At 38.9% G+C, this 27,224-nt stretch overlaps 1 protein-coding gene across 3 annotated transcripts in view; it reads left to right on the top strand.

The window, feature by feature from the left end:
* The first annotated feature begins 1,321 nt into the window (after nt 1-1,321).
* Nucleotides 1,322-27,224, top strand: part of FAM172A (family with sequence similarity 172 member A) — a 257,672-nt gene continuing 231,769 nt past the window's right edge. The window contains exons 1-5 of one of the 3 annotated variants that reach the window (XM_054283355.1): nt 1,322-1,393; nt 3,121-3,268; nt 13,199-13,294; nt 23,469-23,594; nt 26,836-26,937. In XM_054283355.1, coding sequence (XP_054139330.1) covers nt 23,534-23,594; nt 26,836-26,937 — 163 coding nt within the window. In that variant the 5' untranslated portion in view covers nt 1,322-1,393; nt 3,121-3,268; nt 13,199-13,294; nt 23,469-23,533. The remainder of the gene's footprint in view (nt 1,394-3,120; nt 3,269-13,198; nt 13,295-23,468; nt 23,595-26,835; nt 26,938-27,224) is intronic. The other 2 variants (XM_054283356.1, XM_054283357.1) reach the window with 2 other exon arrangements.

Here is a 27,224-nt window from a genome sequence, read left to right as displayed (position 1 = left end):
TTGCTATTCCATCTCTGCAAAGAGAGATGGAATGAACTTCAAATGGGAGGACAAGATTGCCTACATCAATAGTATCCCTAATGTCCCACCAAAAGACCTACATCTAAGTGCAACTTTTTTCTAACATGGGAAATACAGGGAAAATAGTCTCAATATGAGAGGCTCAAACATAATTCCTAAAATGTCAGCAGACTACTTCTCCAAGAGATTATATTATCTTCTACACCAAAGAAGAAAAGTATTTCACTTGCTCCTTCCTTAGGTATTGCAGAAAACAAAAAATATATTGCTCAGGGAGGTTGTAGGTGTCCCATCCTTGGAAACATTCAAGGTCAGGCTGGACAGGCATCTGAGTAACCTCATCTGTTTGAAGATGTCCCTGCTTATTGCTGAGGGGCTTGGACTAGATGGCCTTTAAAGGCTCCTTCCTGCCCAAACTATTGCACTGACAGCAAAAATACAAGGTTGCTGCTTTGGGTCATTACAGAGAGAGCAGCTGTGAGTGAACGATTAAAAATGTTTCTTCCACGTAGACCTACCTGTCCATGGCTCTAGTTTGCTGAATTTTACTGTCAGTCATGATTGGGGTATAAGAGGGGATGAATCATTTCCTCTGCACATGTGGCATGTGGCAGTTTTACATGTCCTTGGGACAGGAACGCCTCACAACCATCCTGTGCAGGCAGAACCATGAGACCATTGGCGTGGTGCGGGTTGTCAGCAGTCGTCTGAGCAACTCCGGAGAGCTTTTCAAGGAAGGAACACACTGTGTCCTTGAAACCAAGCCCAGGTGCTTCTCACTGTAAGTACAAATGTCTTGGGACTGCTTATGGTCATCAGTGTTTTACTGTAGGCCAATGCGACACACTCCTCATGTATTTCTAAAGAGGCCTGAAATATCTAACACGAAAAACTTTATCGTCTTTTCTTTTTTACAAACTCCTAAGCGATCAAAATGGAAAGCTGGGAGTGGACACATGACATTCCCAGTGTGATCTACCAGCACACGAGCAACAGCCCGGTATCTAGATGCCGATACCCGCCTGTTCGCTCTCAGCGCAGCCCCGTCCCTCCCTCCATGACTTTATCGCAACACAGCCGCTCAACGGCCGCTCTCGTTCGTCCGTCCGTCCGTCCGTCCGTCCGTCCGTGACTTTATCGCGACACAGCCGCTCAAGGGCCGCTCCCAGGGCAGCCCCGCCCGCCTGCCGCCTCTCGCGCTCCACTTCCGGGTTCCCCGCCGCGCGCCCGGGCGCTGACGTCACCACGCGCGGACCCCGGAAGTGGAGCCAGCAGGGGGCGGGCGGAGCCGCGCGCGGCACTGGGCCCAGAGCGGCCGCGCGCTCCCCGTGACGGCGCCGCGCGCGCCCCGCTCCGCCGGCGGCAGCGCCAGGTACGTGCGGCGGCCCGGCCCGGCCCGGCTCGGCCCGGCCCTGCAGCGCCGCCCGCCAGGGGCGCGGGGCAGCGGCGGCCGCGGGCCCTCGGGCAGCAGGGGCACGGCCGGCCCCCACGGCGGGCCAGTCGGGGTGGCGGCGCCCAGGAGCCTCTCCAGCCCTGCCCCGGGATGAAGACCGCAGGCCCGCGGGCGTCCCGTGTGCTTGGCGTCAGGCCCGGAGCGGCGGCGGGAGGGGACGGGGCGGCGGCGGCTGCCTCCGAGCCGCCCGCGCTGCCCACGTGTGAGCTGCCGGAACGGGTGTAGAAGTACCCGTGTGCCCATGTCACCGGGGCTGCGGGGAATGGCCACGGTGTCACTGCCCGGGACTGGCCCCCAGGCGATGCCGAGCGCTGCGCTGTGCCTGCTGCCGCTCCACATTTGACAGTTATAATTTCAGTTTTCTACATAAAATCGAAGGGGTTTGTTTTTCGGAATGTATCCTTACAGTCATTGCGGCAGGTTTTGGTGCTGTCAGCTGCTTTTGCCAAACGAGACTTGCCAGTTTTCCCCGCTGCCTAATGCAAGCTTTCTGTGTAGCCATAAATGATAAAAAGTCATTTGAGCGTGATTCTTGACTTTATGCTATAGCTGGGTTTGAGTGATGGTTTTCATTCCAGGTACTGCTCTTCTAATTGGGTAGGATTGAACACTTCTTTTTAGACTTAAGTTTCTTGTAGTTGTTCTGGCGGTTTAGAAAGCTGCACGAAATACTTGCCATTTCTGACTTACCCAAATGTAGAGAATAATTTTTCAGTTTAAATTGTTACTTTTACTTGGTTTTGGTTTGGTAGGGAGAAAACTCAAAATTTGTAATTGTAAAGCAAGAGAGAATGGGCATGTATAGTCCCTTTCCAAAACCCACTCTCTTTGCTTTTTGAGGAACTGTTGCCTTTGTTTTTGTTTCAAGGATAAATATTGAAACTTTTGAGAGAGATTGAACTGGTTTTCTTCCAGGTACCTAACTTTTTATGCTGGTTTTGCATAAGCCAAGCTGCTCAGAACCACATAAGCCAGCTTGTCACAAAATGCGTCTTCTACTTTACAGTTCTTTTGCATGAAGTTTTTTTTGGCTAAAGTAATAAGTTTGCATGAGCAGGTAACAGACCTTCTTCGGGACATACCATCATTGGCAAAAAAAGTGTTGTAAAATTAATAACAATTACAAAGCTAACTGGATACATTTGATATTAATGCAGCACTGATTTGGTGACACTGAGGAGTGGGGTGTTAACAGTATTTACCTTTAAAGGAGAATAAATACCCATAATGCAGCAGAAAGGTAGTGTCCTTTTACTAACCCTTAGTATTTTCTTGGCATCTTTAAGGAGGCAGAGGGTGAAAGAAGTGGCGTGGTGTTCTGTTACAAACAGTAAAGCAGTCTTATGATAGCATCTTGGTTAAAGAATGCCCACAGGTTTTTAAAAATAGGTATTTTGTAACTACATGGGAAAAAGTGAAAAAACTCTTGTGTAGAGGAAACTAAAACTTTAACAACTGAGGATAGTGGCTTGGGGTGTGTCACAGAGTGCAGTCAATGTGAAAATGCAGAAAGAATGTCTTTATATGCTTATTTGGGTTTAGAATTGATTAAATCTGCTGTTCTGAGTGTTTTAGATATTATTTCATTTTCTTTAAAAAGAGGAAAAAAAAAGATTATTTGCTGACCAGAGTATTGGTCTTCGCAGGGTAGCTCCAGCTAGAAGCCCCGGGTGACGACGGCTGTTGCTGAAGTCACTGCCAGTGCTTGCTGCCTGCCTGTCAGCTGGAGCTCTGCTGTGCCTCCTCCGCTGCTGTCAGTCTAGGCACTGCCCAGCCCACCTCTGTCAGAACATGGTGGGTTAAGACGGATGTAATATTTATTGTGTCTAAGCTGACCTCTTTTTGTCTGCAGTAGGTTAGCAGATGTGGGCAGGCATAGGAATAAGATTAAAACTTGCAGCAGGCCAACAGTACTGAGCAGGTGGAGGCAGAGAAGGGCATCATCATTTCAGACGCACAGTGCACACTCAGACTGCTCTCTTAGTGAAGTACCTTTAATTATTAGAATTTTCTCACCAGTGCCTGGATTTTGTCTGTCTTCTTGAGATTACCTTTTCAGTGACTGTAGCCAGCAGTTATGACTATATTTAAATCAGCAAGTTGATTTGACCATGGTCTTTACTGAATTCCTTTTATGTACTAGTTAGCAAATGTTTGGGAGAGCTTCTCCTTATAATTACTCAGTGGGGATTTATCTTTTAGAATCTCTTCTTTTAAGTTCACAACCCTATTTTTTTTTTTCCGTGAAGACTCAGCACTGACTCTGGAGGTTTTGCCCATTCCAGGCTCTATAGAAAAAGTCCTGAATACAACTCTATTGCTGGTACTTTGAATCTGACCCACTGTTCCTTTGGGGAACAATGTGCTGTTGTGACTGAGGAGTTTTTTAGATTTACAATAGATTACTGGAATTCTTTGAAGTAAAGCATACATACAAAGAATGAATAGATATCTTTTAAATTTTTTTTTCTGCAAGCTTACTGAAACAAACAATGGACATGAAAACATCCTCTTATGAAATTTAATACTGCTCTGTGAATTTGTTTGGTGCTTTAGAAGGACTTTTTTTCTCTTCACAGGTATCATTGTACATATATCTATTTAGCTTGCAGATGAGTTTCACAGATTTGTACTGAGTGGAATTCCCAGAATACAATTTAATAGGCTTAAATTTGTTATTTTTCATGGTTATTTTCCAGCATTTTATTCGCTGTGTGGACAGAGAGCTTAATATTTAAGTACTCACAGCATTCCTTACACTGTTTTTGTAATGCGACTGAGTTTTATTAGGAAGTGAAAAGATGTGCTTTTATATCATCCTTACCTTTCTGCTTAGCTAATTTTCAGTTACTTATTAGTACACTGGTTTTGGTAATGATTTTTGTTCTATGCCTGAGTGTTTCTATGAATCAGAGTGGGACCAAAAGTTATTTACCTCCAGCTAAAGACCCATTCTGTTAAAAAAAGTGCCCAGGGTGCAGTTTCATAGCCTGTTCACATTAGATCCCTGTTACTGGAATGGGGAGCACTCCTCTCTGCTTCCTGCCTCATCTCTCCAAGCCAAGCAGAAGATCAGCTGGCTGCACAGTGAGCCAGGTAAAGAACCAGATCCAGCTGATACAAAACTAGAGGTAGAAAATGCTTCTCATTGCTTTAGCTTGCTCACTGACATGAATGCCGTTACAAGTAGTTGTGATAGGACACAGGGCAGCGGCTTTAAACTGAAAGGAGGCGAGGCAAGTTTAGATTAGCTACTAGGAAGAAATTTTTTACAGCAAGCATGCTGAGACATTAGAGCAGGTTGTCCAGAGAGGCTGTGGCTGCCCCATGCTATGATGTGGAAGGCCAGACAAATGTTTTGGGCAAACTAGGCTTGTGAAAGGTGATGCTGCCCATGGCAGGTCATTGAACTAGATAAACTACAAAGTGTCTCAAAACCCAGATGCTTTTATGAGTCTGTAAGAAATTATGTAGGACTGGAGTGGAGAATTTAGAACTAGGAGGAGGGCTGAAAGTGTATCGTACAGACTACAGCAGATCATGGAGTTGCATCCTGAGTCACCTTGTACTTTTAGTGTGGTGAAAGCTTCTCAACCACTTTTCTGAGCAATCTTTCTAGTGACTTAATTAGTAGTGGTACTGCTGGTGAGGCTGGTCGCCTGCTCTGTGGTCTAGTCAAGTCTTCACTGCTTTTAATCCTGTTACACTCTTCTGAAGAGTATTGACCTCCATCTGCATGGAACATTTCTGGTGCTGTAGTTTGTATTCTGTTGAGTGCGTATCTAAAGAGGAAAGATAAACCATGTTAGACTTTATCGGACAAATTTTAGGTGTTTCTGCTGTTGTGGTTTCTGTATTCTTCCAGGTTCTGTTGGCCAGCAGAAATTCCAGAGACCAATCTGTGCAAATCTTGCTATATAGACATTGGGCTGTTATAGGTATTGGTTTTAAATACATTGGTGAAATAAGTACTGTCTTAGCAAAAGCACTATTAGCTGAATCAATATATTTGGTATGGTTGTTCATTTAAGAAACTCTTCTGTCAGCAAGCAGTTTATTCTGTGTTGTGGTTTAACCCCAGTTGACTAAGTACCATACTGCCTGTTAGTTACTCCCTTCCCTTTTCCCTCTGCCCCAGTGGAATGGGGAGTGAATTGAGAAAACAAGGTAAAACCTGTGCATTGAGATAAAAGCAGTATAATAACTGAAAGAAAATAAATACTACAAAGTATAATAATTGTAAGGAAGAGGAGAGAGAAAGGGAAAACTTGAGTCTGACAAGCAATGTGCAGTAGTTGCTTACCACCTGCTGACTAATACCTAGCCCATCCCTGATGAGCCACCATCCCCCCTTCAGGGTAGATTTCCCAGTTTATTTACTGGACATGATGTTCTGTGGTGTGGAATGTCACTTTGGCAAGTTCACATCGCCTGTCCTGGCTGTGCTGCCTCTTAGCTTTTTGTGCAGCTACTCACTAGCAGGGCATGAGATGCAGAAAACTCTGGACTTGGGGTAGCGCTACTTAACAACAGCTGAACCATCCACCAACATTATTCTCATCCCAAATCCAAAAGGCAGCTACACTAACCCAGCCAAAACCAGGACACTCAGGCAGGCAGATGAAAGAATTTTCTATATTGCATGTCTAGAAAAAGAGATGATGATTCAAATAAGAATTAGCTGTATATGTTGTCAATTGTACTGCAAATTTAGCCAGTTTCAGGGTTGAGTGGAAGTGGGTCCCATGCCTGAAGCACCAGTAATGTTAGTGCTTATGTTTTTTGAGGCTTGTGCATTTAAAGTCAGGCCCATCATACTATATTTTCCCAGTTTCTGCTTTTTTTAGTGTTGGTAATTATTGTTGGTAGTAAGGAATTTTACTATAAACTTCAGGTCAAAGTTTAGGCTAATTTTCTTTTTCTTTTAAGATGGATGTGATGAAAATGTTTTGATTGTATTGAAAGTATTCTTGATTACTCTTAAGTATCCCTAAGCAACTCCAAGATGTAGGTAAAAAGTATGAAATTTAATAGGGAGATAGCTTTGGAAATGGTGAATTATTTCCCAAGATAGCTAGTCTGGCTTTGTCTGAATTACAAGCTCCATAAAGTTGCCATTTTCCATTTGCAGTATATCTTTTAAGGTACTTAATTTGAATTCTCTGGACATTTCAGCAGCAATATACATATTCTGCTGACCCGTAGAGCTTTCTTCACTGTATCTGGTCTATAGTGAAAGCTGCTGGTGGGACATGGCAAAAAGTGGGCTCTCTGGTTTCTTGTCATCCCTTGACTGAGGTATATTTTCTCTTAGGAGTGGGCATAGTGGACCCCCTCATTGTTCTGTTTTAGGTGTATGAAGAAAGGTGGATGATTGTACTTCGGAGCTGTTTTATACTTCTGTGTTTTGGTTTTTGGAGTAATAATGGCTTGTTTGAGAATATGGACAAAGTAATTCTGGTTGCTCACATTATTAGAGTGCCAGGTACTCTCCAGCTTGTCTTCAATGGTGTGTTGAAGACCAAACCGTACAAATAATGTAGTGCTTATAGTTTCTTTTGAAGTTCTGCAGGCCAGGCTATATAAAGCCTTGAAATGTGCATTTGGGTGGCTGTTGTGTTTTGGCATACAATACATGCAAATCTATGTCTCCTTGTTTAACTTAAGAAGATGGTAAACTAGCTTTGCATCCTTCCTTCTTTTTTTATGCACAATGTGTAGCAAATCTTGAAAACAACTTGCTTTTTTTCCTAACAAATGGGCATCGCATTCCTCTTCAGAACGTGTGTTACAGACGCACCTCAAGGGGGAAAATGTTAAGTGGGCTAGATTTGAATAAATACAGGCACCACAGTCAAAAGGAAAGTATTTCAAAGAAGAAATGGGTTTACAGGAAGCCTTGGCAGTGAAAGAGCCATTATATAAAATCATTATTAAAACTTGGTGAAATGAGAGAAAAATAGATGTGTTCAGGCACACAGTCTGTGTTTCTTGAATAATTATCATTGTACTGACACAGTATCTCCCCACTGAAGCATATGATTCAGTCTTGTGAAATAAAGTCTGATTGAAAAGAGACTTCTGTATCTGTACGTTATCTCCCATGCTGCGGAGCCTGTCTGCAAGGCTAAGGGGAAGATCTCAGAACAAGCATAGCCATCAAAATCAAAACTACTATAAATGCAAACTTGCTCTTGATACGTGCTAATCAATAAGTAAAAAATTGGTGGAGGTTTCCTTGTACTTAATTTTAAATGTTTGCATTTTGGAATAGCGGAGTTTGAATTTTGGAAGCATAAACTTCCTACCATAGTGATCACTGCTTGAGTCCTTCTTTTGCGCTCTCTATATTTCTTTCTTGGCATGTTGGCAAATCAGGCTAAAAAGTTTTTAGGCAGCAGCTGTATCCCAGTTCTGTCACCTCAGTTGCACTGGGTGAAAATTGATAAATTAAAAGCGTCCTCTTAAAAAAAAAAAAAAAGAGGAGGGGGAGGGAAAAGCAAGAAAGGATGGTAGTTTTAACTCAGATCAAGCCCCTGTTTTGGTTTAACTCAGATATGATTCCCTGAACTGGTTCTCTGCGCATTGCTACAAACAGTTCTGTCAGCTGAGGGGACAGCATAGGTAGGGGGTGGGACTGCTAAAGTCATTTTGCAAAGATGTGTTTGTGAATATATCTTTTGATTCTAAGACCTGGGGGCAGGAAGGGTCTTTGTTCTGTATTTGCTCTCTGTGAAACAGTGGGGTACTTGTCATCTGCCTGGATGAAGTTGAACATAGCATTCCCTTGGCTTGGATTTAACATGTCTCAGTATAAGAAATTGTCCTCAATTTTTAGAAACTTTGAGCATGTTCTGATAATAGCAGCATGAAGACTCCAGGTTATTTCACTCTGTGTTATGTCCACTGTGATAATGAAACTTTTATTTCCATCAAGAAGCAATATGTGCTTAACCACCTTGCTGTGTGAGCTTTCGTATCTGTAGCAAACCCCAGCTAGTATCCTGACTTGTACTTTCTTTATTAAGACATGATTTTTTATTGTCGGTGACTCAGAAACAGACAGTGACATTTTTGGCACACAGTACCATTTGTTCTCTGTTGTTGCTCTTTCTAAATAGGTTATATCTCTTGAATTGTAGCATTACATTCATGTGAATCATCCTATCAACTTCAGTAACATCAAATAGGTTGCATGTATGTTCCTGCAGGAGAGCTCTAAGTTCTTGTTCATTATCTTTCAAAATAATTCTCTGGGCAATTAAAGATTTTTAAAAAATTTTTGTCTTTTCATTCTTTGTTCTGTTAGTCCTATTATCCTTGTCTTTCTTTCTGGTGAATATTTAAGTAGTCATGAAAATTAGGGTAACTCCCTAAGGAATAATTGTGAGAGGACTACACCAAAAAACCCAGAAGCTTGAATTTTTGTCTATTTCAGGTAGTTGGTTGAAGCAGGAATGAAGGAATAGAAATATACAGAGATGGAAAGTCCAAATCTGTAATGATGTCAACTCCTACCTGCATTTTCTTGAGATGAAAAATAAAACTGTTACCTGGTTTATTTCAGACACTGAATTTTTCAAAGCTAGTAGTGTGTTCATTTTGAGAAGCTCTGATTTCGCCTTCCCAGTGATGTCCAGAGGCAACCTTTTCAAGAACATTGTTTTAAAAATTCCAGAGAATCGCGGTCTTTAGAGATTGCTACTAACAGAGATATAAGAAATCTTTATTTCTGTGAGAATATTTAACTATTTAGCTTTCAAAAAAAGGAGCATGGTGTAGATAGCATAGTATTTTTTCTTTGGTTGGTTCTAAATTGCATTTATCTTTCACAGTGTAGGACAGCAGATAAATAGCTTTAAATGTTTTACTTTATGGAAAATGGTGGTAGATACACCTCCCCCCAAAAAATGTATTGTGAGGGTAGTCAAACATGGGAGTGGGCCCCAGAGAAGTTTTGGAATCACTGTTGTTGCACATCTTCAAAACTTGACAAGTGCCTAAGCAGCACATTCTGGTAACACTTTTCAGCTGACCTCCAAAGGTATGTATAGATGTATGCAAGTTATACCTTACCATGTACATGGTGCTGTGTTTCGGATTAGGAAGGTGGTTGGTACAGTCTACTTTTGCACCAGGTGTCAAACTCAGTATTGGTGTGTAAGAATCTCCAGCAATTGTACCTGTAGAAGACACGCTGTGCTGTCCTTGTTTGGGCATGCCTGCCAGCACCACAGAACAACTGACTGTGCTTGTTCTGCCACAGGGCTGTGGTGAGGATGGGCGCTGCCAGTGGACAACAGCGAGTGTGGTCTGAGGAAAGCTCTTAATTGGCGATGTCATTTCTGTACTCATTCTGTAATGGCAGGATGAATGAAACCAGGGGACTGGAGTAGTGTGGACAAAGGGAGCTTGGGAACAAGGAGTTGAGTTGGCAGTGTCTCTTGATATGAAAAGACAAATGAGAACTTGGGAAGGGAACAGAATGGCACTAGAAGCTCTCAGGATAGAATGTGAGTCCAAATAAGACAGTGAGCTTGTGAGAGAAATAGGAGAGGAGGATTGAGAGATGCCTAACTCTGGAAAAGGAGGAACTGGGGCTGGGAGAAACATGAGGGTTCTACTTCAAACTCAAGAAGGTTAGACAAAATACTGAGTGGCTCCTTATTAAGTGAGTATCTTCATTCAGTGCATTGACAAAGGCAGAAGTGCAGTGGAAAAAATCATACGAGTATGCCTTCTGTATTGGGTTTGTGCAGTAGGGTTTTAGTTGCAGAGGTCTGCAGGTGTGAGAAGGTCTGCAGGCTTTTGTGAGAAGCTGCAAAAGCTTCCTAAATGTCCAGCAGACCCAGTGCTAGCCAACTCCAAGATGAACCTGCTGCTGGTCAAGGCTCTACCCCTGCAACCCATGGAGATTCACAGAGGGGCAGGATGGTGCCCAAAGGAGCTTCCCAAGACTGTATTGGAGAGAAACATAGATGACACTGCCTTAGAGAAGTGGTTGAGAATAGAGATCACTTCTTTCCTCTTTGTGTTTTCCACGTTATTTTTTGTATGAGATTGGACTTTTGGTGCACAAGTGCTGAACCTTTTTTGTGCAGGTGGTCCTGATTTTGGTATTCCCTGGTATATGTAGACTAAGCATTGCTTTGGTACTGTGCCTTTGGGTAAGGAAGGCACAAATTTTGGCTTTTTCATGCAGATTGACTCAGAATCAGAAAGGAATTCCTGAGAACGCAAAACAGACCCCTAAGACCATGAGCTCTTAATTCGTGTTCAACCAGACACTGCTCGTAATGATTCTCATGTTCCTTGTGCAGTCATTGCTGTTGTGGGAGGTAACTAACTTGTAAATTGATGTGTGCACGCGCACACACACACACACACATACGCTCTATCTGTATGTTTGGTTTGCACTTTTGCTTTTTCTTATCTTCATACAATGGTAGAGTTGTTGACTTTGGCAGGGACCTCTGGAAATTGTGTAGTCCAATCCCAGTACTCAGAGAAGGATTACCTAGAGCAGATTACTTGTGGCAGAGTATAATGAGTTTTGAATCTCTCTAAGGACAGAGATTCTATTACCTGTTTTTATGATCCACTCTAATCACAGAGGAGCAAAGTGAGCTCTCTGTGGATTGTGGATAGAATCCCAAAGGTTTGAATACTCCCCAAAACAAGATTAGAACCAAAAGAGGTTAAATGTTGATAACAAAAATTGATGTTTTATTTAATAGAAAAGAAGTAAAGAGAAAAAGAGGTGAGGGGTGGGAGGACAGGAAGAGTGACAGACACATGTTACATAGAAACATATCACTCCTCCATGGGTCTTTATTATCCTCTGGTCTTCTAGGTTGTGAGGGTTCCCCTCTGACAAAGAATAGAATCCAATGGATTAATAAACATTTGGGTCAGGTGGGAGTGCCCAGGTACCTACCCTGAGGGGGCAAGTTTGACCCTGTCCCTTGCAGGACTGTGTATCAGTTGCATGATTTTGCATCACATGCAGTGCTCTGGTGTGGGGTCTGGGGAGCCATTAAGGGAACATTTAATGGACCATGACACCCCCTGAGCAGCCCCTAACATGAATGTCCCATAGATGTGGCTTTTATGACTGATCCAGTTTGAGTAAAAAGATGGGTGTGTGTTGCCTCTGACCAGAGGTTTTTCACCATGCACCCAAAACCTCTTCCTCCTTTCTTTGGTGGGTGGGGCGGTACAAACCTGGTCTCAGTAGGCAAGACAGCTGCTGGGCTTCATCCTCCTGTGGAAGTATTCTTCTCCCCCAGCCCAGACCTAAAAATAGTATCATTTTTATCTTAAATTACCTTACAGTCTAGGGGCTCAGCCTAGGGAGCCCAGACAGGATGCAGTGGTCTTTGGTGCAGCTTTGTTGGTGCAGCTTTGTTGATGCAGCTTCACTACACAGTTTTAATGGACAAAAATCCTTTGTAAAAGATTTAAGCCATAAACTACAATATTTCAGTTTTTGACACTTGTCTGGATGCCTACTCCAGTGTTTAAGCCCCATTAGGTTAAGGAAGTTTTTCTTAATGTTTAAATGTCCAGTTGTATATTACCTTCTCACTGAACAACCAGGGAAAGACTAGCTCAGTGGTCTTCTGTCTCCTCTGGCATTTAATAAATACTGATTATGCTCCTCCTACTCCACACTGACTTTTCTCCCCGTAGTAGTAGTTTATCTCAGTAGAGTAGTCCTGTTTATCTCAGCCTGTGCTCAGATACCAGATGCTCCAAGCCCTTAACCATTTTTGCAGCCCTTTGCTGGTCTCACTTCAGTATGTTTGTGTCTGTATTGCGCCTGGAACATCTGAAACCATCACAGTATTCCAGATGTGTTTAGAAGTGCAGAGTAGAGGAAAAGGATCATGTCCCTCCACCTACAAGCTATGCTTTTCCTAAAGCGGATGTCATTGAAGGGATCTTCACTGCTTTGTTTCTTCAGGTCTCATTTTAAATGACTGGGAAACATTATATATAGTCTAGAAAATATTTCCTATTCTTTCTACATTTTGGATTTTTCCCTTTCCAAGCTCTATCAGCTTGAAATAGTATTGTGTTTTGTGAAGTTGCAGAGACAGTAAGAGAAAAGGTGTATTTGTTGGAGGGAAGAAATTTGCCCCAGCTGATTCTTGAAAGAGTCAGGAATATTTTGAAGCAGAGTAATTTTTACATATCAACATAAGTAGGTAATTGCTTTCCATTTAGTTTGTACCTTATCCTTGGGGTAATTAAACACCTGGCTAGTTAAGACATACTTTACCAGAAATATAAAATTAGTATTTCTGTGCTATTCTGGGCTTGGTTTTAAAGCACTCGAGTCTTAAGTTCAAATAATTACCTATTCTGGTTACATTTTGGGATTCTGTTAGCTTTGATTGTCTCTGAGGACAATGTACTCTTTCTTCTTCCTTTCCCCATTTTTTTAAATATTTGTCAGATTTTTTGGATCCACTTTCCAAATTTCTATGAAGTCTGCTAAACTTCATGTACATCAAGGGAGCATGTATTTTGTCTAGCATTGCTGGTCTTTTATTCACAAGATTTGGGGTTTTGTTGCTGTTTGGTGTAAGGCTTTTGTCAAAGTATTTTTCATCTGTTTTCCACCTGCCTTTATACAGTAGCATTTAGTAACAAAACGTGGTGAGTCTGAAAGTTATGGTTTATCTAAGAGGTTTTTTTCCTTTTTTCCTTCTTCTCTAGCACAAGGAATTTAGGACAGATGATTTTTTCTTCTTTGCCCTATGTCGCATTTTTAAGCTGTTGCAACTGAAATGTTTCTTCCACTTTCATTTTGAGGTAGGTTAAAGATGTAAAATATTTGAAGGTTTGCTACATTATTGTGTGCATGTCTGCAGCATATTTTTGCTTGCTGTTCTGTAGTTGATATAGTACTTTCCTTTGAACATTCATTTTGTCCTGTGTGCATACTGCTAATGTGACTGTGTAGTGCTCAATACAGCATTAATTTAATTACAGAAAAAAAAAATTACTGTTTACATAAGGATACTTTATAGGTAGTGATATTTTAGCACATATTTTGAGAATTGTCAGTTATTTAAGAAAATGTTTATATTGCCTACAACATGCTTTTCAGGAGTCCGTTGTGCTCAGTGGAACTGATGCAGCTTTGTGTTTTTCTCCTTCAGGACACTGTTTAATGTATCTCTCCTTTTCTTGTATTAATTTTTTTCTTGGGAATCAATATGATCAGCTGCTGTAGTTACTGATGTAAAGAATTTTAACATTAGTCCTTAGTAAAAATGTGTATTGTTCATGACTTCTTAGGGTGAAACATTATCCATCTGATCAAAAGATGACCTAGAGGTAAAATAATTTCAGTGCATTCTGTACTCCTTTCCTGTAGTTACAGTTTATTTATCAATAAACACTGTTGTAGTTACTATATTTTTCAGCTACCATGCTACTCTAATTTCTAAGTTGTGTTTAACAGCAGTTAATGGGGATTTTAAGAATTGAATGGAACAGACAAAATGGAAAAAACTTACTTTGGGTTAGAATCAAAATTTCTTAGAAACAGACTGTTAAGCTTCTTTAGTTTAGCCAAAGAAAGAGATAAGACTTGGCTGTGGTGTCTAATCATGTAAGTGAAACATAGAAAACATAACATAAAAAGGTGTAGCAATAATTAGTGACTGAAGCCTGAAGCCAGAAATAAAGTGCAAAGGACAGTGACTAGCCTTTCGGAAATCAGAGCAATTGATCGACTGTTTAGCTCTTAATAACTTGAATTTTGCCATGGATGCCTTTCTGTAAGAACTGCTGTAGTTAAAGATAAATTACTGGTCTTAGAGACTGGTAGCTGAGGGAAATAGAAGGCCTCTGTTTAAGAGGATGTAGTTGATTTTGAGGGACTGTCTGGCCTAAAACTGTGAACCTTCCAAGAAAAAATAGGGAATTTATAATGTTTTTTTTTTCCCCAAACTAGATTGCATCTCCCCGTGTCTTTCTCGTCTTGCTTTTATCTGTACCTTTGTGTTAGGCAGTACATGGGCTGATCCCTACTCAATCACATTCTGCACTTATAAAAATTAACATCAGTTTTTCTCCTTAGTAGGGATTCCTTCAACCTGGTAGGAAACACAGTGCTTTCAACAAAATGGACAAAGAATTTTGCAGTGTTGGTTTAGAATGACTCAAGTTTTTTTAGCCCATGTCTTTTAGTGGTTACTGCTAGGACAGAGTGTTTAGGCTGAAGGCTAAACCAGTCCTGTAGATGCATCTGTATAGCTCATTGAAGTAGTTCATCAAACAAGTAGAATTTGATTTCTTCAAGGATTTTGCTTTATCGCATGGAAAGTAAAAGTATGACTATGTATGGCAAAAGGATTGAAAATAAAAAGGGAGCACTTGGTCCACATTTTTTCCTTCAGGTTTTCAAATCAAAGGTGCAAATGAAATAGCCAGATAATTGTCATAATTATCATCTGCATTTGTGGACATCTGGAATCCATCATGCAGGAATACTAGGCCAGGAGGAATTGCATAAGCTTTAACAGAGTTAAGAGTGTGAAGTTGTGCTGTGACAATGATAATTCCCAAACAGCAAGCAGGCTGTGGTATAACTGGCAGAGATGTTGTGTGTAAAAGAAGCTGGGGGTGCTGCTGGATGGCAAACTGAACAATGTGCCCTTGTGTCAATGAAGTCAAATCGATTCTCTGGTATTGGTAGGAGATGTGCTAGGGTGCTGTGTCTGGTTTGTCCCCTGATTTCAAGAGAGATATTGATGAAAAATTGGAGAAGGTCAAGCAGGTAGCCACCAGGATGATTTGCATGTTAGAAGGATGATTAATGTGTTAGAGAACTCAACATTTGGAGAAAGTTCAAGAAAATTGTTTAGGTTGGAAAAGACATCTTCAAGTCCAGCTGTTAACCCAGCTCTCTCAAGTCCCGCCTGAAATGATGTTCCTAAGTGCCACATCCACACATCTTGTAAATCTCTCCAGGGATGGTGATTCTACCACTACCCCAGGCAGCCTGTTCCAGTGCTTGACAGCCTTTCCAGAGAAGAATTTTTTCTAATATCTGATCTAAACCTCCCTTTGTGCATCTTGAGACCATTTTCTCTTGTTATTTGTGAGTAATGCCCAACCCCGACATTGTTGTAGAGAGCAAGAAGGCCTTCCTGAGCCTTCTTTTCTCTAGGCTAAACATGCCCGGCTCCCTCAGGCAATGCTCATAATACTTGTGCTCCCAACCCTTCACCAGCTTCGCTGCCTTTGTGTGTACATGGTCCAGCACCTCACTGGAGAGACAGCTTGGAGAGGTTTCATCAGTCATCCAGTACATAGAAGATAGACAAGCTGTGAAAGTCAAGCTGTTTTCTGCTCAAAGGGATGAATAGTGAGAGCAGAAATTTCATCTCAGCGTAGGGAAAAGGAAATCTTGGAGTAAGTTTCTGAAAAGCATAGTGGAATCTCCCTCATTTTTAAGGCTCATCTTGGCAGCACCATAGCTTACTTAATCTAAAGCCGTGTTAAAACCTAGTGAAATAAGGTCCAAGAGAAGGTTGGAGACTAGATAATTTCCCAAGATCTTTTCCTGCCTGGACTACATGATGCTGCGGTCACAGCTTTTTCATCAGGCTTGGCTCTGGACAGAGATAGCAAGATTGTAGATCAGGCAGTAGCAAACTGTGTAAATAAGTGTGGTTACAATTACTGACAGGTACTTGATGGGATATTTTTTTATATAAATATTGTATTTTTAGTTTTTAAAGCTGGACCAGTAAAGAAAATAAAACTTGCATTGCTTTTTTATTTTTGTTCTTTTTAATGTTACGTGAAAGAAAAGATGTACTGATATGGAAGACAACTAAAAATGCAAGTTTGATGCAGTCAGAATTAAAATATCAAATTATTTAAATATTGAGCTGAAAGGAATAATGTATTTATATTATTCAAATTATATATAATATATGTATATATATTGTGTTGTATATATGATATAATATATTATATATATATATGTATATATACGATATGTATGTATATATGTGTTGTAGTGCTATATTATGACAATCTAGCAGAAGCAAATCTCAAGGCTGCAGGGTTTCACAGGGCTATTTGCTTTGCTTGCCAGGTAGTTGAAATTAAGCAGTACTTGGTTCAACTGGCCATATAGCACATGCTGCCTCTCAGGCAGGGGTTAGAGCAAAGACAGTTGAGGTACTATATTAGTAAAGCTTGCAGAAATCATAAACATTGAAGAAGCAAGTGTTGTACAGGAAGAAAAGCTGTGGGAAGAGGTGTATGGCAGATCTCTTGAGGCAGACTTTGCCACAAAGAAGAGGTATGTACGCTATGGGGATTTGGGTTTTTTAGTCTGATTCTGAAATAAGATAACTTGATGATGAACTGATGTCGTCAGTAGCCCTGCATGCTCTTTTCAGTTGTGTATGATTTGATTCTGCATAGTGTTCATCTGTTTTGTATATTTTTGTGTCGTCTGCAGTATTTGCATTAGATGCAATAGTCAGGTGAGGTGGTGATATATATTTGCATCTTCCAGAAGATGTTGGAGGAAACAGATGTGTTGTAGAAAACTGAATGTGCCTCTTACCTTTCTTTACCTCCTTCAGTGCAGCTCTCAGCACAGAGTCTGAAGCAGAATCACAAATACCTTGCTGTTTATAAAGATCTGGCTACAGACCTGGATGCGCTGCATTTCCATCTGATTTGCATGTGATCTTTTCAGGAGTGTTCAGTTCATGGCAGACAATCCTTCATAAAGTTGTGTTGTTACTGAAGAGCAAAGGAGGAGAGAGAAAAAAAGGAATTTTACAGTACTAGACATATAGGCCTATGTCTAGGGGTTTTTAGCAGCTTTTGGTGGTGGCCTGAGCAGAAACCTTTTCCCTAGAGTTTTCCAGTTTTTCTCTCTTTCTTCTCTGGCACTCTGGAAGATTACTTTGGTGTCTCTCGTAAGAGAAGACTCTATTAATAGTCTTCAAGTTTTTCTCTGTTCAGAGGCATATTTCTCTCCCAACTGACTCATGGGATTTCTTGAGAAAAGACGATAAAAAAAAATAAAAATTCTGGCTTTGTCCTGTAACTGCTTAGTATGTGCAGAGATGAGGCTATTGAGAGTCAGTCTTCTCCGCTCCATCTTTCAAGTCAAAATCCTATTAAAACCAGCAATACAAAGTACAAGCATCTAAATCTCATCCAAACACAGTTTTTTTATAAACTATCACAGGGCAATTTCAGCTACGTTATGAAGTAATGTTCTACCAAGTCCTCATAACTCCTTGTAATGTACACTGCCTGGAAAACCTTATTCTGTAAATAAGGAGCATAAACAAATAGGCACACAACTGTTTTCCAAATTGCTTTATTGTCTCTTTTTTTTTTTTTTTTTTTTTTTTTACTGTCCTTATCAGCTGAGATATAGGCCCATTAAATAATGGAAAGGAAATCACCCACTAATTATAGCGTTATTGCATATTACATGGACTTTTCCTGATGCTTCAATTGTGGGATGTTAGTTCTTCATAAACATTAATTCTTTGGAAATTCCCTCACATCTGCTGTTTGTGAAGGATTTCTTCCAACTTTTTAGAGGAAGGTGATGGTGAAGGCATCTTGAAATTAATGTCTTATCAGTGTCCATTCATTTCAGGTGCTGAGATTAGGAAAGCTAAAGAAGGTTCTTTTTATTTCTTAAAGCAGGAATCCAGGCTGAATTTCCTGCCCAGGAAATGAGAAATATACAAAGAGGTTATCTGCAAACATTTTATCTTTCAGGTGTTGGGTACAAGTCACCTGCATATTTCTTCTCTGAATAGGATTCTCTGGGCAGCATTCTCCCACCCTACTGCTGGGTCACTTTTTCTTTTCCCAGAGTTGATGGCCTGATTCATTAGGTAATTGTCTGTTTAGGTCAACAGAAGGAGGGTCCTGTATACCTAATAATTGATAGTTTGCATATTTAAGAAAGTACTGTATTGTGATGTTGTGAATTAGCCACAGTAGGTGGGCAAGTCCTTCTCTGGCTGCACCTTCAGTCTCCAAACAGTGGATGGGGCAAAGAACTGCAAGGGTAAAAGTGAGAAATCTCATGGATCGAGATAGACAATTTTATAGAAGTAAAAGCTGTGCACACCAACAAAGCAGAACAAGGAGTTGCAAATACTCAGCCATCCTCAGGAAAGCACAGCTTCATCGCATGTGACGGTAACTTGGGAAGACAAACCACCATCATTCCACACATTCCCAGTTTCTTCTTTTCCAAGTTTTTATTGCTGTGTGTCATCATGTGGTTAGTTGGTCTCAGCTCTCCTGGCTGTGTCCCCTCCCAGCTTCTTGTGCGCCCCTGCCTGCCTTCTGGTAGGGCAGCACATGGAAGACGGGGGAGCCCTTGATGTGAGTGGACACTGCTCAGAGTGTTAATGATGCTGTTTTCAGCACAAATCCAAACCCTACAAGCTACTATGAAGAAAACTGACTCTCCTGCTTGTGTTAATATGGATATTCTTATGAAGGTAATTTTCAGCATTTCAAGGAAGTTAAACCAAAATCATTAAAATCTTAATGTGTGGAGTTGGTTTGACTCCGCTTGGTGTAATGAGTTGCTGACACATCCTGTTAATGCACATGGCTCCTGGTCATCCATTGTTTGAACTTACGGGGTAAATAAAGCTGGAAGGTGGTTGCTGTGCTACTATATCAAACGTTAGAGCAGACTGCTGTTGTGTACTTTATTAGCAAGTTCTACCACCATTTGGTCGTGTACACAGATCTTCTGAGATGCAGGGGTTTATGGATTTTTGCCAGTTTCTTTGTATTTTAAGTGGTTACTTCTGCCCTTCTAGCATTTATTAATCCCTTCCTGTGCATCTTTCCTCTGCCTTTTGCAGTGGTATGGAACGTGCTTTGGACAACTAGGTAAAGTTTCTTGAAATTCTGGTAAGTCTTAGTAAGTCTGTGCTAAATGCGTGAGAAAGGCCATTTTAACTTCAACAGAGCAGGACAGGCTTTAAAGGTAGTTAATGGCAAGAAGTACATATTACTAAGCTGGTCCTCTGATCCTAAATTTCTGATCTCAAACATAGAAATGCTGTCTTTAACATGGAGGTGCTGTAGCTGCTCATTAACATCATCAGAACCAACCACAAGATGCTGTCTCTGAATCTTCTTACACTATTTTGAAATGGTTTTCAAAACCATTTAATCTGAAGCAGACTGGAAATAACAGCCTTTCAGAGCTGGGTTGGGTAAACCAATAAACACTTAAAAATGCGTTATTTTAAGTGAGGGAAAGTGATGTACAACCTTAATTGATGCAGTTACTGATGTCATCTGTAGTGCCCTTAAAGTGGGAAAAGAAAATCCAATTAGAGAGAAAATACTACTAAGATAAATTATTGGTTTTTTTGCTTTATTGAGACAATACCAACTAGGGACTTGAGGCAAACTGTGACCCAGTCATCTCTTTGAAGAAGAATTGGGTCTTAATCGATCATCAGCCACATTATACAGATCTAACCCATACTTGGTTAGCTTGCTTGGGATGTCAGTTTACAAAGAGTAGGACTCTCATACTATTATATTTTAATAAAGGAGTGCAGCACAAAGAAGCATTCTGATAACACCTCCTCATTGTATCCAGATAAGCCTGAAGGACTTGTGCTTTTTGAAGATACTTGTATTTTTTTTTCTTATTTCTATCTTGTTAATGCTACAGTAATTTATAGCTTTTCTGTGGAGTATTTGTCATGTTGACTTAGCTTCAGGTATTGCTAATTTAGAGCAAAATATTTTTTTTGTCACTCTTATGTCTGCATTTGCACAATGAAGAGTATTTTAAGTATGCTGAAACCTGCGTATGTGTACAGTGTGTATGGATATGATATGGTGTCATATGGTATCAGTTTGATTTAAAAAAATACAACTTATGCCATCACAAGGTCTGTAGTCCAACCTTCTAATATCACTTTACAGGCAACAACATGAAATACGCGTATGTTCTCTTATGTGTGTGTTTTTAAAAAATTAATTTTTTAACCATTTGTTTTGAGTGTGCCAGTTTCTGTAATTACATAAGCAGGGGTATAATGAAAATGTAGCCTTATTGGCTCATGTGAAACCATGAAAGAAGAATATCTGTGTCAAATTATTTTTAAGTATTGCAGGGGATGGAGTTAAAGAGGCACAGAATGTGTATAAGATACTTTGTGTCAGAATATGTAAGTTTTCATGCATAAACAAGATACATACAAGTAAATATACCTAAACTTATTTGCTGTACTATTTCTTCAGGTGAAATAGTAACTTATGCTTTAGGAAGTATACTTGCTGTATGTAGCTAATAAAAAAAACTCCACAGAGCTGCTTTCAAAAGACTAATCTAAATAATTGTCTGAATAACACATTTAAGAACATCAAAAAATTAAGCATAACACATTTAAAGTCTGTATTTATTACAAGAAACTTGATGGCGTTTAGGCATTATGTTAAGTGGTCATTATATGCAGTTGAAGATCTGGGATTTGAAATTAATAACTAGAATAAACTGCAGTTTGAAATGAATGCCTACAATTCCTGCTTTGCCTATATGGAACCATTCAGAATTTCATAATTTTCCATTGTTTATTTTTATACCATCAGTAGTGGATTTGGCACCTCTCTGTCAAAGAACAGAAATCCAACTCTCTCAAGTAATTTATTCTCTTAGTTAATTAAACAAGTATCACTGAGGGATTCCAAAACATCCTGTATTCACAGAAACAATGCATAACGTGCTGTGTACTTGTTCCATCCTCATTATGATATCAAGTCCTGCCTCCAGTGGCTGCTGTAACAGTTTTTTACTTTGTCAAAAAGAATTGTAAATTCTGCCTCACAAAGCTAAATTCAGATTTATTTACTCTGGTGCTTTCAGCTTTGCAGTTGAACTGTTATCTACTCAGTGGCAGGGTCTTCATCTAATAAAGGAAGAAGAATGGTATTCGTGGCAGAGACAAGAATGGCAAAGATTCGTGGTCTATGCACTGATTTATCTGATCAGGGGGTGGGGTCTCACTTTCCAAGGTAAACCTTTTAATTTAGATTTTATGTTTCCTCCCTTGGCTAACAACAAATATTTGAGGACCTGTTTGTATTTTCTTAACCACATTAACTTACTTACACCAAATTATGAATTTTTGAATGTTGTATGGGGAGAACCACTCAATTTCATATGACTAGAGTAATTTTAATCTGGGTTATTACAAAACACTGTCATTGTCATTTTTTAGCATGTTGAATAATTTAAACTGAAATGACTTTATTTTCTATACGCTTTACTAGAATATGCTGGAATTTATTAGAATATACGACTATGTAGAATATAGTGGGTTTGTGTTGCAAATGTACAAACAAGATGGACAAGATTTTGTATTTGGTAGTCTTTTTTCTATGGACTGCTTGGAAGCATCTGAGGAAAATATTTAATATCATCCGTATCTGGGAATCAACCTTTGAATCACAAATATTTACATAATAATATTAATAATAATTAAGAATTATTAATATTTACATTGACAACATTATAGGTTAGAAAATGCACAAAAAATCTCAGTGGTTTTGCTGTTGTTTTTGTAATTGCACTTATGACTGGTCACTGAAGGGTTGGACAAAAGATGCACATTTTAACGGAATCATGTCATAATTTATGAAGTACTCAGTATAAACAGACGTTTCCTTTCCAACTCATTTGAAGTTATGTCTTATAAAGACTCTTATAAAGTGTATTGCTGTTTCCCATCAGCTTTGTCTGAACAACCTTTACGAAGGAAGGTGTCAAAATCTGCCATAGTTCCAACTTGTAAAATGGATTATTGGATTTTCTAGACCCACAAGTTTAAAAGACCAAATCGCAACAATCCTTCAAACCCTCTTCTTAGTTAATAACTAACACCTCCTTAAATTGTTGTATTTAATATACAATATACAATTGCTCCTTTAATATACAAGAAAATGTCTAATAGGTTTTGTCTATGTAGAATAGAGAACTAGTCTTTATTATGCTAAGTTGTTGGTTTTTTTGTGCTGTCTATGGAATGAACTACTGTTACTTAATCATTTTCCTTCTTGCAGGTCTAAGTGTTAGGGATCCAATAGTACAGTTGGTGAATCCTGTTACTGTTTTGACAAGTTACAATAGAGTTCATACAAGCTCATCAATGATGAAGTACATGAGGGAGAAGAATAAAACAAGTTGGTAATGACTGACACATAAAACAAAGAACCAAAAAAAGATTAAGGGAATAAGAGTTCAATGCTCTGAAGTCTTTTTATTGGGAAGGAAGAAGCAATTGTGATTTGGTAGTTCACTCCCTTGGTGTCAGACTCAAGATGAAAGAGTTTGTGGATTTGAATGTCTGGTTTGCCTTCTCTGCAGAAGGAGAAATTTGGAAATAGATTTTGTATGTAAAGTCTTGTCTTGAATACACTGAGATTTGTTCTGTAGCTGGACAAATGTAGCTTTATATTTTAATACATTTACAATACAAATGCATTTCAATACCAATAATGTATTGTGGAAATCAAAGTGGCTTAAAATTGTGAGCTTCAGGTACCTTTACTAAAACAAAACTATGTAGTATAGTAATGACAACAAAGTGGAGTTATTGAGGAAGAAAATCCATAAAGATTGTGGAAGTTCTGTTGATTGTCTTTTGTTTTTCTTGTATCTTCTGTTTTTGACTTGCAGGTGTTGCACTTCTGTAAAAGGCTTATTGTTTACTGATGCTACATAGAATCATGAAGGGAGTAGTTTTGATTAGGTAGAAGTACTTTAAGGATTAGTGAGAGATATTGTTCATTCTTGTGAACTTGAATCTTTGCCCAAACTTGGTCAGACTTTGGGCTTATAATAGAATATTTTTTGGTGATGTAAACAGTAGCAGACAAGAGCTGTTGAAGGAGAATTCAGTAAATTTATTAATTTCCAACTCTTGTTCTTTTTCAGGTCATCCTTTGAATATTAATCTACAGTTACCTCAGTATTTCAGAGTTTGTTCACAGTTCGGGTAAATGATGGCTCAGCTCCAGCAAGGAGGTCCAGATGAAAAAGAGAAGACCACTGCATTAAAGGGTATGAATCTTTTTTGCCTTTTTTTACATATATTGACATTTCAGAAATTATTGTTTAGGAAAGGAAAATAATATGATATGATTATAAGTTAGAGCTTGGGAATTACAATACTAGAAGAGACTCTTAGTCCACCTGTGCTGCTGCTTATTGTCTAACAGTGTGTCCATTTATCAATATTTTCATAAAATAGTATAAAACATAATGATATATGGTAAGGAGTAACAGAATAAACTATTCATTGCTTTTTAAAATATTCATCATTGTCCTTTTAGAAAGTTGACGGACTTTTGTGTTCTTAGTTTTCAAAAGTTTTGATTTAATTTGCGTGATGCTTTTGTTTTTAAAAGCATATTACAGCTTTTAAAAAGCTCTCGGACTAGAGCGCTAAAAGGGAAAAGGCTTTCAGGACATTGATATCCATATTGGTTTAATAAAGTTCCCATTGTATGTTTTAAAAAATAAACACATCTAAATGACTTAGGGGTAAAAATAATTTACATAAATGGCATATTTTAGATAGTGGCATTCAGCTTTGGAAGTACAGGAAGCTGGTAAGACCTACAAATAAACTAACCAAACCTTGATTTAAAGTGTTTGCATCACACAGTTGTATTCTAAATTGTCTTTCAAAGGAGAAAAAATAGCATAGTTTGCCACTCAAGTGTACATCCTGGATTTCTATCAAAGCATTATTAGAAAGCAGTGTTCCATTACATGTGATGATAGATGGCGTTTCTTCAGTTGCAACTGAGTTTTTGTGAAGTATTTGGTGAAAACCATGTAGGGCTTTTGTAAAACTTTGTGCCAATTCCGTCCAGTTAGTATCTTTTGAGGAAGCTATAGTTCAGCTTTGGAAGTAAACTCCCATTTTATACATGGCATTAATTTAATTATCTTTAAGGATTAGTGCTAATGATGTGATTGAGTGATTATCCATTTAGCTATAGAAGGTCTCCTGCAGATCACTCAGTTTTCAACTCTGTTGAACTATTTCAAATTGAGTTAGAAAGTCCAAGACCTTAGGTAAGAATGGTAGATCAGATTTGGAAAGAATTGCCAAGCTGTAAGACACTTTAGATAATTTTAATTTGGAAAGTTGCACAAGAAGAAGGTGAACGTGTCAGTGGTTTCAGCTCAGAACAGGTGCAGTTCTGCTTAGTGACTGATGAAAGCTGTAAGTCATGACAAGCTGTACCTATTGTGAATAAGAATAATATACCTTATATACTATGGTCCTTGATACTCAGGAGATTGATTTTTTTTTTTTTTTTTTTTTTTTTTTTTTTTTTTTTTGTTGTTGTTGTTGTTGTATAGTAAGTGACACTTCTGTGTAAATACATCTCAAAATAGATCATGGTAAGATGGTATGGAAGCTCAAGTGAAATTAAATTCTAGGGATGCAGTGTCACTGGAGTCTCCTCACCAAGGAGAGAAACATGTGCTAAAGACTTGCTACCTTGATCTTGTCAAAGTACAAAGGAAGAAAGGACACATTTTTTACATCCTGTTGTGGGAGACTTTGACAAAATTCTTTTCTTTTTCCAAATCATTTGGTTGAGAACCAAAGGAACTTCTGCAGAACTTCCAAAGGACAGTGTACGAGAGCAAACACGTAATTGCTTGCATGAATTGGATTTCAGGGGACTTGCTGTTAAACAGATGTGATGTAAAAGTGAGCTGTGGCTGACAAAGACAGATTTAGAATCATCCAATCAGTATCTATTTAGATGCTACAGAGATATTGAGAAGCCATAATACTTGTTGGAGAGATGTTGAATTTCAACAACCATACCAGATGGCTTTTGGTCCTCCAGCTTTGCCCAGTGGAATCCCTCAGAAGGAAGAGCTGGTGACAGTCATGGGTGCTGGAATAAAAGTAAAATGAAGAGTTGCAGAAGTGCAGGTCAAGGAACTCTCAAGAATGTTAAAGATAATTTTCAGTACATTTTAAACAGTAGAAATTCCAAAGTGTTGAATGTGTCAATCCTAAGTTGAGGTAATGTGGGTAGCCTACTGGCAACAAGACCAAGCAAAAATAGTGGTACAAAATATAAAAATAATAATTTTAAGTAATACAGAGATGGAAACATAGTTAATGCTGAATGAAACTTAAAGAAAATTAGTCTTTTCAAACAATTTTCTTTTTCTTGAGCTACAGCGTTAGATAATAATAAAGGTAAAAATCCATATACTTAGAACATTAGGAATACTTAATGTATTTCCTTGGTAACACAAGTATCTTGATCTATGAAATAATTATAGTTAAGTCAGTTTAGCACTCTGGAACAGAATGTTTGTGTGGTCTTCAATTTCATCTAATGAACAAGTAGGAAAATGTATTTTGGTGAAATCCTGCTGAATTGTTTCTTGTTTGTTTTTTTTTTTTTTAATTAACAATCAGAAAATATGTTAGACACATAGCACTGCATTGTGTGGGTGATATGCATTGAGAAGAGATCATTGTACACTATTGCCTGTGTAGCAGTAATTGTTTGGTAGATTTAAAGATGTCCCCACAAGTCTGCCTCTGCTTAAATGTAAATCTTTAAATCTAGGGTAAGGAATGTAGATTATGCTAATTTTAGTGTACTTGAATTGGTGACTGTATGTAGGCTGTACCAGGCCATACAGTCCTAATCTGGAAAGGATGTGTATGCCATGGCTTGCTGTAAAGTGGATGGAAGTTTCTCTACCTTGAGGGCTGTTAAAGGGGGTGGCTGAGCGAAGGATTTAGGCCTAACAGTCTGGGTATCAAAGGAGGGGCTGAAGACTGGTGTGGTCACACATCTGGTGAATGTCAGTGAGATGATGTCCTCAGATAATCTGAACTCCTCAAGAAGGCATTTAAGATGCTATCAATTATTTGAAACTGAAGCTAGAGAACTTTATGTTAAAACCATGATGCATACCTCAGAGACTTACTTTCTAACATTGAGGTAATGAATCATTGAAACAAATCGCTAAGTCTTTGGTGGCTTCCCTTTCTCTGGACATTTTTAGATTAACATAGAGATAAATGGGTAGGTAAATAAATAAGTAAATAAATGAGTATGTATACAGGCAGTGAAGTCCAGCTTTTGAACCTTGAACAGGATTTCCATAACAGTGTCCTGTGTTCAGTAATACTGGGATATTCTTCTGTCTGTAAGATCTACAAATATCAGCAAATGCATGTTTTTAGTTTTACAAAGGAAATAAAAGACACAGCATACGTTATGTATTTTTTCTTTTCCTTTTTTAGATTTATTGTCTAGAATAGACTTGGATGAACTAATGAAAAAAGATGAGCCACCACTTGAATTTCCTGATACTTTGGAAGGATTTGAGTACATTTTTAATGAAAGTAAGTCATACGTGCTTTGTAAAGACCATATGTAGAATAATGTTGAGCAGTTATTCAGAAGTTGAATTATACCTTATAAGTCCCTATTAAAATTTCATACTTTCTTGTTAGGATTGAAATTTTAAACTTTAGTGCTGATAGACTTGTAAATCTGAGGCCTGTTTTTTATTTCATACAATTATCACAAAAATCCCTCATTTCATACAATGTTGTGGAGTTGTACTGGGCCTACTTTTATGACTTCCTGTTTTCTGTTACAAAAATGTTGTTGATACAAAAATTCTGAA

This window comes from Melozone crissalis, unplaced genomic scaffold (assembly GCF_028551555.1).
Source record: "Melozone crissalis strain CALT ecotype California unplaced genomic scaffold, PUWL_Pcris_2 ptg000036l_1, whole genome shotgun sequence".
Classification (NCBI taxonomy): Eukaryota; Metazoa; Chordata; class Aves; order Passeriformes; family Passerellidae; genus Melozone; species Melozone crissalis.
The sequence above is the reverse complement of the archived record's forward strand: the minus strand, read 5'-3'. Positions and strand labels throughout refer to the sequence as shown.